The following is a 12,964-nucleotide window of genomic DNA, read 5'->3' on the forward strand; positions in this document are numbered from 1 at the left end:
CAGTTTCCCACCGAGAATTGTTCACAGCATTTAGCACTCAAAAACTTCGAAACCTTATCGATTTGCTTCATTTAACATCCGCGCTTCATGATCATAGTGGGCCACCGGACGAATCACCGTATTATACAGAGCGAATTTCAGTTCCGTTTGAAAGTTACGGGACCTAAATTGGTTAGGTAGTCTATAATAGGCCCTATCCACAGCGGCAATATGTCCATTCACTTCAAGTATCTCAGGATCCTGGACTTCTTAGAAAGATAGGGTCTTCGACAAAGTTGTTTGGTAGGTCAAAGGCTTACGGATGACTGACCGTTTAATTTAAAATTCCACCACTAGGCGGCGCTAGTGAGCATGTGAATTTTATATCTTGTCCCGGCAAACTTGGTCTTGCCAAGATGTGTTGGTTTGACAACTGTTGAGCTGAGTCTCGCGGATTGACTCAATCTGATCTCATTGTAGATTGAGGTTATGTTCAACATGTGTGATCGATGCGGGAGTATTATAATATATTGGAATTTAAATAAAATATTTCCAACTTTAATTCTTACATAGGTTCAAACCATCTTCCATCTCTCATTTTGATCTGAGACACATCCGCCGAGAAATAATAAAACACTAACGTGAACTTTTCAACGGCAACCTTTCACCGCATTGCAGCCCACGATCACAAGTTTTAACAGAATAAGTCGGCACTGAAGCGGTAAAAATCGTGAATAAGCGATGAAGAACTGCAGGAAACATCTGAATTATCCTCGAATGTAAACAAACTTTGATAAAGTCATGTGAACAGATGCAAGCTTGAACATGGTTTACCTCTTTTGAGAGAGCGCAGAGAGTAAAAGTCGGAGAAAAGAGAAACCCGAATGACAGATGTGACCAAAGCAATTTAACACGTGAAATGTGTTTCAAGATTTGCTTGAAAACAAAATGGGGCTGAGTCCGCGTTACTCAGCTGTTGAGGTCATTGCTGCATCGCACTCTAGATTGGTTTCATTTCGATCGCGTTGGTTTTCTTCCCAGCTCTTAAAAATCAGTACTTTATCAAATTTTCCTACTTTTAGAGTTGATTTTCATAACACTTTCTACTTAGAAACACAACCACCATGAATAGGAATATAACCTACTAAACGGTTCATCCGCTCGTTAGGTTTGGTGCCTCAAAGGAACTTCAAACTCATGTTTATATAGGGTGCCTGTACCAGTTATCGCACTGCCTAAGAAAAACTATTTCTACAAAAATTAGAAGAAGACCGTCGAATGTCATCGATATGTCAAATGATAGATTAGTTTTTATACTTTTCAGGGAAAATATACCTATTTTTTCATAGAAACGGGTCCAGAACTACTTTTAATATTTATTACGGCATGTGCAAATGATAGGAACTCTGTACCACTTATGGATACATTTGTTAACTTGTGTTCCACTTCGCACTATTTGCATGTATTCCTTATGGAATTAGCTATAACTGCCCAGGTAACCAATAAGCATTTGAATAAGTCGTATTTCTGTTTTATAACTGCATTCGGTCAGCTTACTGCCGTATCATAGCAGTTTGACTGCTAAACTGCCCTATATTAACAATTCAAATGCTACTCAAAATCTGACAGCATTTTTTGTAGCATTTCAAATGCACGATATGTTTTGGTCAACAGGCATCATAACTGTTACTTTATTGCCATGAAACTGCTAAGAGAGATGAGTGATTCTAAAACCACAATACAGTTTCACTTTCTAATTTACGTGCCATGGCTGTAGAAGGCATCATCATTCGCATGTCCAAATGGTAAATGAATTCCATGGTTGGTTTTTTATGATCGATTTTATTATCAGCACCTGCCGAGCTCATAATTTAACGAAGCAACTGCCGGTGTAATACTCATGCCTCAAATAGATCACAAATCCAACGCGCTTTATCTGATCATCTATAGCTTACTCTGTAGCGCAGTTCAACACCATCATCAACCCAAGGATCGAGGGATCAAATCCCAATTTGGCCGAAAGCAGCAAAAAATACAGCAACAGTAAATCAGGACGTGCCCCAAGCCTCAAAAATTGCACAGGAAAATGAGGATAAAAATAGAAGAGAAAGGGAAGCCGTAAAATGGGCAGGGGAAAACATTTTTGTTTTTGACAATCTGGGGGGTAGGAAATTTAAGCATTTAAACAGCCGTATATTGGGCCAAAACCTGCATTTAATTAGCACTTATGGCGCATATACGGCAAATTAGCATTTAGTGACCTGCTGTAAAGGCGCATATAGTGCCGAATAAATGCCATTTTAACTGCTTATTGGTTTCCTGGGTAGATCTCCGAGTCTGATTACTTGGGAAGTTAATATCTTTACTTACTTTACTTTCAGTCCTGTGCACCCACGGTGGTGCAGAGGAAAGAATTGAAAGATTTCCATCCTGGGCGATTACCAGCCATCGCCTTGACCTGTGTCCAGGTCAAATTTCTGTCGACTTGCTTGATTTCGTCACTGAAGCTGTGCCGCCATGAGCCTCTGGGTCTGCCTCTGCTGCAAGGTCCTACTGGGTTCCAGTCTAACGCTTGTTTGCAGATTTCGTTTCCGCCCCTGCGTAGAGTGTGGCCGACCCACCTCCACTTTCGCTCCCGAATTTCTGTCGCTATCGGCTTTTGATGACATCGACGATGGAGCTCCACGTTGGAGATCCAATTGTGAGGCCAACATGCACGAATTATATACCGCAGGCGAATTATGGACCTGCAGCCGTTGCGTGTTCTCCGCTGATACACCCCAGGTTTCACTGGCGTATAGCAGCACAGATTTCACGTTCGAGTTAAAAATTCGGATTTTGGTGCGTCGACTGATCTGGTTGTTTTTCCAAACATTTCTTAAACTTGCAGAAGCAGCCCTCGCCTTCTTGATCCGTGCACCTATGTCGATCTTGGTGCCGCCATCGGCCGCCATTTGGCTACCAAGATATTGGAAGCTTTTAACATTCTCCACTGATTGCTCCACTGAGCTACCGTAAAGCTGGAAGTGTGACAATGGGTTATTAGGGTGATTCAGGTATTTTGGGCAGACCGTTACGCGTATATATTTTGGACACTTCCATTTGATTTTGCAGTACTGCCGTTCTACGCCAAATTGCCCATGTTATATGGGAATCCCATATAACATGAGACATGGGACAACTATGCGTATAACGGCAGCGTAAATGTCCAAAATATATACGCGTAACGGTCTGTCTCTCTCTCTCTCTTCTCTTCTTGGCGTTACGTCCTCATTGGGACAAAGCCTGCTTCTCAGCTTAGTGTTCTATGAGCACTTCCACAGTTATTAACTGAGAGCTTCCTCTGCCAATGACCATTTTGCATGCGTATATCGTGTGGCAGGCACGAAGATACTCTATGCCCAAGGAAGTCAAGGAAATTTCCTTTACGAAAAGATCCTGGGAATCGAACCCGTCACCCTCAGCATGGTCATGCTGAATACCCGTGCGTTTACCGCCTCGGCTATATGGGCGTAACGGTCTGTCCAAAATATCTGAATTCCCCGATATTACTGATACGATGCAACACCCACAAGTCCATGGAAGATATTCCTGTGTAGAGTGTTGATTACTAAAAGATGCTCAAGGTCCTCCAAGAATTCTCATGAATATAGGCCAACAAGCGTAATCAATGTGTTCTAATTAAGGTACCCCGGGGCAAGTGGGACCTAAATAAGTGTTAATTTGGTTTTGTCATTACAAAAATACTAAACATGAATCTGTCTAAGTGGGAAGCTTTTGGGAAACACATGGGAGTCAATGTTCATCAGCAATGCCCAAAAACCGCTGATGAATGAAGACGATCCTCCCATCATGTCGAGTCTATTCGATCTCATCGACACGAATCGGCTGCAGTAACATTCTCTCTCTCCCTGGACCCGGATTAGTACGAACAACATCGCAATCAGTCGGACATTGTCCCGTAGATGGGCTGCATCGAGCCCGAAACCGGTCGGCATTAAGGTAATTTTTGAATTATTTTGACGATTGTAAGAACCATAAGTGTCGTGTCTTGTCTCGCGTCGCGTTTCGTGAATGTCGTGATTGTTCTTACGTTAGCACTAAATACACCAATTGATAGGTTGTCTATTTTTGTCTGTTTTTTGTCTAAAAAACATTTGAAGGCGCTGAATGCATCTTTCCTCGTAAATCTGGTTCGTGGACCATTTGCAGTGCCTTGTTGTACCACAGCGGTGCTGTTCCAGACTGTCTGTAGTTGATTTTGATTTAACTTGGCAACCACCAAGGCAACCAGCCATTTGTTTTGATTTTTCAGGACTATTTGTACATGATTGCCATTTTTTTTTATTCAAATTCAAGTGCCAAAACTGTGCCTTATGCCTGGTTTAGACTGTTCAATTGAAACGAGCATTTCACTTGCTAACTTCTCAAACATGTTCAATCCATTGGAATGATGTGTTTAGACTAACCAAATGACTTGAACGCTTATGAATGCATCTCAGTTAAAGCAAATGTTTACATTGTTCAACTCGTGCGGTGCGTAAGCAAACTGAATTGAATTCATCTCATTTGACAGATGACTTGAATTCAACTCACATGAACAGGGATGGGATCATTCACTTGCAATCACTTACATTCACTTGCTGTTAATTCGCTTCAGAAACACAGGAGCAAAAATCAATGTATGGAACACTTTTTCATTTTTGTTTTACCTGAAACTTTATAGAACGCTTTACTAGCGTAGCAACAATAATTAAGTCAACAGAAGGTAGCAAACGTAACTCTCCACGGCGCGAATGCAATTTACACTCACGGCGTGGAGAGTTGCCTTCACAGTTCGCTCACGACTTTGGTATGAGTGTGCGACCCTAATGTTATTCGGCAAACTTTCAGATAAAACTACAAGGTATTTTTTAACACGGTTCCATTAACATTTTTTTTTACGAGGGTTTGCAAATTGACACGGTTTTTTTTTCACTGTACGTATTCCCCCTCTGTGAAAAAGACCTTGTAGGTACACAAAGAAACAAAAATAGGTCCCGCTCCATCCAAGTCTCTTGGATCTCGTTTTGTGGTTTGAACCAAAAATCTAAATAGAGCCTTTGGGCCTTATTCTTGTCTACAACCTTTGCGTTTTCGATCAAACATCTATTTTAACATATACATACACTAACTGCAACAAATTTCTAAAACTTCAATACTTTATTAAGTAAATAAATTTGCTTTGCAAATATACAACCAAACAATCCTGGCTCTTGTAATCTGTACCTAAATTGGTTTAGCCAACTCTGACACCGTGTTAATATTTCCTAATATAATATAAACTGGATTACCACTAGTACCGGCAGTAGGCAAAACAGGTTTTAACGCTGGAGTCGAGCACGGGACAACCTCAACGCCGGGTTGAACAATCAGCTGCTGCTGCTGCTGTGGCTGGTGACCACCAACGACCATCGGAACGAGCACTGCCTTAGCAGTAGAGGACGGACCAGCCGCGCCAGTACTGGTAGATACAATCGTTCCGACTTGCAGCGCTCGCGTTACCGAACAATCCTTGTGCAACGAGAGCATGTGCTGCATCCGAGCTAGTTCCGTCTTCAGACGCAGATTTTCCTCTTCCAGTTCGAGAGTTTTCTTATGGAGCTTGTCTTGGTTTTGTTTCACGCGTGTTCTGTGGGAATGGTGTAGGGAGAATATCAGGTAAGTTTTTAGTTTTAAGTTATATCTCGCAATGTGAAATTAATGACGACTCTTTCAGAAGAAGTGAAGAAATACCTAGATCCTTATTGGTTTGCATAGCCTAGCCATTAGACTGGTTCAAATTTGTATGACAGCTAAACTGCCCCCACTCGCATAACAGTCCCATCTTTGCTGGGTTTCCTATTCACATGGGACTGTTATGCGAGTGGGGGCAGTAAAGAAAAAAAATGAAAATACGTAAATCTTTTAGGATTGCTAATTCTATACCTACCGATAACGCTTGGCTGCCATTTTCCATCGTTCATGTTTCTGATCCGTGGATTCCTCCTGTACCCGTTCTTTTGGTTTATTCTGTGGAACATCATCACGTTCAACGACCTTTTGAGAGCTCGAAGACGATGCATTAACCACTGTAGCGCGGACTGTAGTAGTTTGCTTCGCTTCACCTGTCGTCGTTTCCGCCAGATGGCCGTTTCTAGCTAGGTACTTCTTCAGTTTAGCCTTTACGGGATGCAACGGGCTAGACGGTTTAATACTCGGCAATGTTTCTTTCTTCTCGCACGAAATTATTATCACAGGTTGCGTAGTAGGCGTTGCTTTAGGTAGCACTCTAACGAGTGGCTTTTTATTGCTGGAATTGTGTAGATGTTTTTGCTTCCGTTTCGTTGATTGTCGGTTATCAGGTATCGGTACTGTTTGACTGATCGCATCATCATCTTTTCTAGAGTTGGACCTTGAAATTATCAGCTTCGAAAGCTTATGACTGTCGCGCCTTTCCAGAAGCGGAAATACATGCGGTGTATGCAGTGTTTCATCTCCGGTGCCCACGGGCCCAAGCGTAGAAGATTCAGTTTTCTCACTCGAGCTTTCCCCCGAACCGGAACTCTTTTCGACGGCTCGGCGAAAGGTTTCCTCGAATGGATTCACTCTCTGAAGGTCGTCAAAGAGACCCACTTCCTCGCACTTGCCAATGAGACGGGTCGGGGTCGGTGTTTGATCCGCGAAGAGGTTCGACTTGTTGGGCAACTCCAAATTTAGCAACATATCGTGTTTCTTGCGATGTGCGTTCAAATGGTCTTCGGTGGTGAAACTCAGCCTACATCCATCCAATTTGCAAGGAAAAGGTCGTTCTCCAGAATCCATGTGTTATCGGGTTGTTGTCAGCTCAAGACATACTTACAGGTACAGATTTATGTTGGAAACCAATTATGTGAAGTGGGTTTATGTTGACTTACGAAGAGTTATGCGATACACTTCCGCGTTCACAACAATCAACACTGTTTCTCTGCTTTCGATAGTTTTTTGATTCGTTGGCCGTGTGTGTACTATGTCGCCTCACATCTCAGTTAATAATAGAAAAGCTCTACATAACTTCAGGCGCCATGAATATAACACGCCTACTTTGCAACGTTCAAATTGGAACGTAAAGCTGCATACATCATTGCCTACTATGTATGGTTTGGGTTTCGCTTAAGAAATGCTTAAGAAACTTATAGCGATTGTGGTAGGACTTCAAAAAAAGTGCCGAACCCTTTGGAGCCGGAGGGGAGGGGTAATATATGACCCCAACATAGAAACAGCTGTATAAATTCACACATAAAATATAAAAAAAATACTGCCTCAGCAAATTTGTAGCAAATTGAGTCCAATTAGGGAAAAATAGGAATATTTGCACCTATTTGGGACTTCACTGACAAGTGTTGACAACCTAGAACATCCTGAACACAATAAAGTTTGGAAAAACAAACTAATTGACACACTAGGTATTCTAAAAGCTGAATTTGTTTATGGGTTACGTTCATATGTAATAAAAGGGGTTTTATATTCTGGGATGTTCTAGGTGTTCCGAACTGCCCTGTAGTAAAGTCCATCAAATCTACAAGAATAATTTTATGTGTTTTCGCCATAATTAATACCATTACATAATCGTGGATTCGTGAAGTTCTTCAAATCTACAATGTCATTTATAAACACTATAGGGACATTCCAGGTCAGCCGAACTACCTTGGAGTTCAGAACTTCAGGTCTATACTCGTAGCAGTGGCCATATCTGTTATACTACTGAGTAACGCTGCATAATCAACCGTGCTTACTGGACCAATACTTGATATTCTTATAAACCTTTGGGACATTCAGGGTCGTTCAAATTGACCTATAATAGAGTCCTTCAAATCTACAAGAACAACTTTATGTGTTTGCGACATTTAGAAAAAGCTTTGCATAATCTGCTGGGATTCGCGAAGCTCTTGAAATCTCAAATGTCATTTAGAGATACTTTAGGTATAGTCCAGATCAGCCAAACTACCTTGGAGTTCAGAACTCTAGGTCTACATTCGTAACAGAAGCCATATTTGGTATACAGTCGACTCTCCACATGTCGATGTTCTACATCTCGATATCTCTCCCTATCTCGATGGTTTAGTCGGTCCCTTCAATCTGCATACATTTGACCTTTCTACATGTCGATATCTCCTTATCTCGATATCTCTCTATCTCGATGCGATCTCGTTCGTTTTTGTTCTAGATTTTCTCTCCATATGTCGATATACCCGTTTTTACAGGTTGCTAGATCTCGTTTCTTAGGTGCAAAACATTCTGGGAAGGCGATATGACATCTGTTTGTTGACAGTTTTTCCTAGTTACGGACGATTTTTCAATCTAGTATGCATTACAAATTGGTTCTTGAGTTCGATCTCTCCCTATGTCGATGGTCCCTTCAATATCGAGTCAACTGTACTGAGTAACGTTGCATATTTAAGGTGATACGGGACACCGTGTTAATTATGCTATCTTGCGTCTCTTTCATCATCATTACCCTCGAAACTTTGACTATGCAAATCTCCAGTTCCAGTGAACTGATCTAACTGAAAACATAATCGATTGTTAATCACATGTAAGCATACAAACAATCAAATTTTCAGCCCATTTGATGCAGTATAACTCGAGATTTGCATCTTCAAAGTTTTTTTTTTGTCTTTATTATCGAGACTTTCAGCCCGAGGCTGGTTCGTCTCCGAAAGGTTATGAGTCAGAACAGATACAGAGTGTGGAGACTATTTTTTCTTACTTAGTAAACGTTCAACCTTTTTTGCTTGTTTTCTGGACATTCGTTCCTTCTTGTCATTCCAAGCTCGAATTGCTTCGGTAGTTGCAACCTTAAAATCAAGTAATTCTAATTCACTTTCACTGTCAGTGTCCACTTTGGTATTGCTATCCCCTATGTGACCAGAATTGTTTTGCACATCAGATATTCTCTCTCTCTCTCTCTTCTTGGCGTAACGTCCTCATTGGGACAAAGCCTGCTTCTCAGCTTAGTGTTCTATGAGCACTTCCACAGTTATTAACTGAGAGCTTCCTCTGCCAATGACCATTTTGCATGTGTATATCGTGTGGCAGGCACGAAGATACTCTATGCCCAAGGAAGTCAAGGAAATTTCCTTTACGAAAAGATCCTGGACCGACCGGGAATCGAACCCGTCACCCTCAGCATGGTCATGCTGAATACCCGTGCGTTTACCGCCTCGGCTATATGGGCCCTCAGATATTATGAATTTCAAATAACTCAACGTACATACAGGGGATAGACAAAATGATCGGGACAGGCAAAATTTTCCCTTCTCAAAAAAATTTCAAATAGTTGTAACTTTTCGAAAAGTGCATCAAATATTCTCAAATTTTTACTGTAAGTTCTTCAACTATTTGTGTATCACTGGACAAAATTTGGAAAAGATCGAACTATTCTGCACGAAGTTATAAAGATTCTAAAAAAAGGTAAAATTATCCGATAGTCAACTTTGAGCTGTTATATCTCCGGATTCAATGAACCGAATGCAATGAAATTTTGACCATTTATAACTTATATAATAAGCTTTGAAAAACTTTTGACATAATTTAAAATTTTCAACACGGAAGAAAATTATAACGATTAGATTATTTTTCTAATAAAACACCAAATTTTCTTAAATTTCAACATCGTTTCAAAATTCAAGATGCTAATTATAGTTCATTTAAATTCCCTCCGATTGTCTTGAATACAGATATGTTTTGAAAGAAAATAACAACATAGGCGGCAATTGATTGAAAAAGTAATGGGATGCATATTAAAAATAGACCAATTTACTAAAAAATCATAAAATTAATGAAATCGTTATAACTTTTTCTCTTAATAATAATTTCAAGTTTAGTCAAACGTTTTTCAGAGCTCATTATATAAGTCATAAATGGACAAAATTTCATTGCATTCGGTTCATTGAATCCGGAGGTATAACAGCTCAAAGTTGGCTATCGAATAATTCTACCTTTTTCTGAAATGCTTGTAACTTCGTGCAGAATGACCCGATCTTTTCCAAATTTTGTCCACTTATACACAACTAGTTGATCAACTCACAGTAAAAATTTGAGAATATTTGATGAACTTTTTGAAAAGTTACAGCTAATTGGACATTTTTTGAAAAGTGAAAATTTTGCCTGTCCCGATCATTTTGTCTATCCCCTGTATGTACAGATGGGTAAATTATTGGTTAAATTGGGAAAAAAACCACAGCTCAGGTGAGATTTGAACTCACGACCCTTATTCGCTAGACAAGTGCTTTACCAACTAAGCTACCGAGCCAATTAATGACCCGGCAACCTAGTTGTCATAAGGTTCAATTCCAATCTCATCGATCTATATCATTTTCCCCTTAACCGCAAACATAACCATCGCTGTTGTACATATGTACGAAGAGCGAAAGCGATTTGTTTATTGTTTGAAACTGTTTGCCTATCGTACAGGCAACGCTTCCCCAACCACTTGTAGAGGAAGAACAATGCTACCTGGAAGGCGATCAAACGCGTCGTTCGCATTCTGTTTGATACGACGGATAACTACGTAGAGGTAGATGCTCGAAAACGACTTTGAACCTTATGACAACTAGGTTGCCGGGTCATTAATTGGCTCGGTAGCTTAGTTGGCAAAGCACTTGTCTAGCGAATAAGGGTCGTGAGTTCAAATCTCACCTGAGCTGTGGATTTTTTTCCCAATTTAACCAATAATTTACCCATCTGTACATATGTACGTTGAGTTATTTGAAATTCATAATTGACCACACGGATTGGTATTACCGAAAATTTGCACTTTGAGTGAGTCATCAGATATTGTTATCATGCTGCCGTCGTCGCTTTCATTGTCTTTCGTTTGTGGCCTTTTCTCCTGTGGCTGGTTGTTGGAATCTGCAGAGTCAATAGATAGTTGGCGCTTCTCTGTTTTCTTTGTGATTTCTTTTCCTTTCTGTTGTCGTTTGTGTGTTGTTCCACTCGAACACCCGGCGGCTCCTGACTTGTCCCGTTCGAATTCGGTAGCTTGTGTTGACTGTTGTTTTCCCTGTTGCTTTTTTACTTCTTCGCCCCGCTGTGGTGTCATAATCGGACAGGCTTTCTTGAGATGCGTATCCAATTTGCACACGTAGCATTTCAATTTCATCCCATCAAAATAGATCCGCCCTTTCCTACCGAAGAAGGTGAGCGATTCCGGGATTTCCGTCTTGATGTCCATGTGTACTCCACGGACACCAGAAAACATATTCAGACCGCTGTCTGCTGGAAAACGTTCACGAACTACGCGTTTAACTGTGCCGTAATTTCCCAATACTGAAGACAATTCAGTATCTGGTACCTCCGGCGGAAGATCAAACACCCGAACGTATCGTGTGTGACCTCCCGCTACCGACATGTGCACCATCACTTTTTTTCCGCCGGTGTAAAGAAACGGCAAAACACTACTGTTGTTTTGCAGAACAAAGTTCATCGCACTTTCACACTTGAAACGAATGAACACGGCTTTCTCGTCAGAGATTTTGTATGCCGTGTCCATCGTTGACCGGTCACCTTTGAGGGTTTCACAAACCGTGCCATATCCTCAATAGTTGGCTGTGCAGCGTTTTCGGGAAATTGAAAAGCTAAAGTAAATTTAACTTCTATTTCGTTTCCCATGTCAACTACTAGTTTTGTTGAAATTTTCAACCGTGCGTCCGAGTAACTGCTGTGTAGCGAAAAATTACAACCAGCCTCAACAAACGGTAGCTGTCGACTGATCTTCAAAGTTTGAGAGCAATGATTGATGATTCTGATGACGCCCCGTAAAGCCTTAACCGTGGGTATTGGACAAATCTGAAGTTTACTTGATATTATTATAAGCATTTAAGATATCCAGGGTCGTCCAAACTGTTCTATAATAGAGTCCTTTCAAGTCTACAAGAATAACTTTGTGTTTTCACCATAAACAATGGCATTGCATAATTTGGCGAGATCCGTGAAGCTCTTGAGATTCCAAATGTCATTTAGAGACATTATAAATATATTCCAGGTCAGCCAAACTATTTTGGAGTTCAGAACCCAAGAAGACTCTATAAGCACGCTTGAAAAAATTCAGGTTTCAAAGGGTTAAGCGCAACTCTCCCGAAACGGTAAGCCTCTCGTAATGATTGGAAGTACGATTTGCTTGTAGACAGTAAGCTTGTTACAGGGGGATACAATCGTTCGAGTGTACTTACCGAGTTGTGAGCTACTCAAGTGTTGCCAGCAAGCAGCTGCATGGTGAAGTATTGAAGAATGGATCGTACCAGAGTACATTGATCGTTGAAAGCGCAACTGGACTAGCATCATGTTTCCATAGATCCTGCAATTAATGGTAAAACTTCATGGGAAAACTACTGCACGTCACATAATGTTTTGCATACTTGCCTGGAGTTCGATGTTCTCTGTTTGTGCATCAACTAATCGTTGGTTGGTTTTGGTTCGTCGGAATCAACTTTCAAGGTACTAAGTAACTAAGTTAACATGTCAGAAAGCGAATGTAGGTAGTACAAAACAATCAATATGTAGAACATATGTAACTGCCTTTCAATTCAATATGTATTCAACCACAATCCATTATTTTTAACACATAAAAACATGATATATTAAAACAGATGAAATATTTCCTTGTTAATTCATAGAATATATTAGTTCTTGCTTATCACTAGCATATTAAGTACTAAAGTGTGGCTGAAGTTCTGAAGTTCTGATAAACACAAACCTTAGAGTTTGCTTTGATGAGCATCTACATCAGCATCTTTGTCATCAGCAGCTGCATCTGATTGAGTCGCAACTGTACCTGCTCGTTCCAGACGCCCTTCACGTGCTCATCCACGATACCTGGTATCTCCTGAAGAGCCATCTGGTTTTGCTCCTTGAAGTAGCCTACCTTGATGTCGGCATATTGTGCCAGTTTCTTGGCGGTTACGGCGGCCTTGTCAGCTCTGCAATA

General features: G+C 40.7%; 2 protein-coding genes across 2 annotated transcripts in view; both read right to left on the reverse strand.

Moving 5' to 3' along the window:
• Positions 1 to 5,155: 5,155 nt before the first annotated feature.
• On the reverse strand, positions 5,156 to 7,025 carry LOC109432568 (cyclic AMP-dependent transcription factor ATF-7). The gene is made up of 2 exons (XM_019708912.3): positions 5,951 to 7,025; positions 5,156 to 5,650 (listed from the first exon to the last, which is right to left on the reverse strand). The coding sequence occupies exons 1-2, from the start codon at positions 6,820 to 6,822 to the stop codon at positions 5,248 to 5,250; spliced, it is 1,275 nt and encodes a 424-aa protein (XP_019564457.2). The 5' UTR covers positions 6,823 to 7,025; the 3' UTR covers positions 5,156 to 5,247.
• A 5,527-nt stretch (positions 7,026 to 12,552) lies between these two features.
• Positions 12,553 to 12,964, reverse strand: part of LOC109432806 (uncharacterized) — a 44,307-nt gene continuing 43,895 nt past the window's right edge. Inside the window, exon 7 of the mRNA XM_029871573.2 lies at positions 12,553 to 12,956. Within this exon, the coding sequence (XP_029727433.1) occupies positions 12,758 to 12,956 (199 nt within the window). The 3' untranslated portion in view covers positions 12,553 to 12,757. The remainder of the gene's footprint in view (positions 12,957 to 12,964) is intronic.

Source organism: Aedes albopictus, chromosome 2 (assembly GCF_035046485.1).
Source record: "Aedes albopictus strain Foshan chromosome 2, AalbF5, whole genome shotgun sequence".
Classification (NCBI taxonomy): domain Eukaryota; kingdom Metazoa; phylum Arthropoda; class Insecta; order Diptera; family Culicidae; genus Aedes; species Aedes albopictus.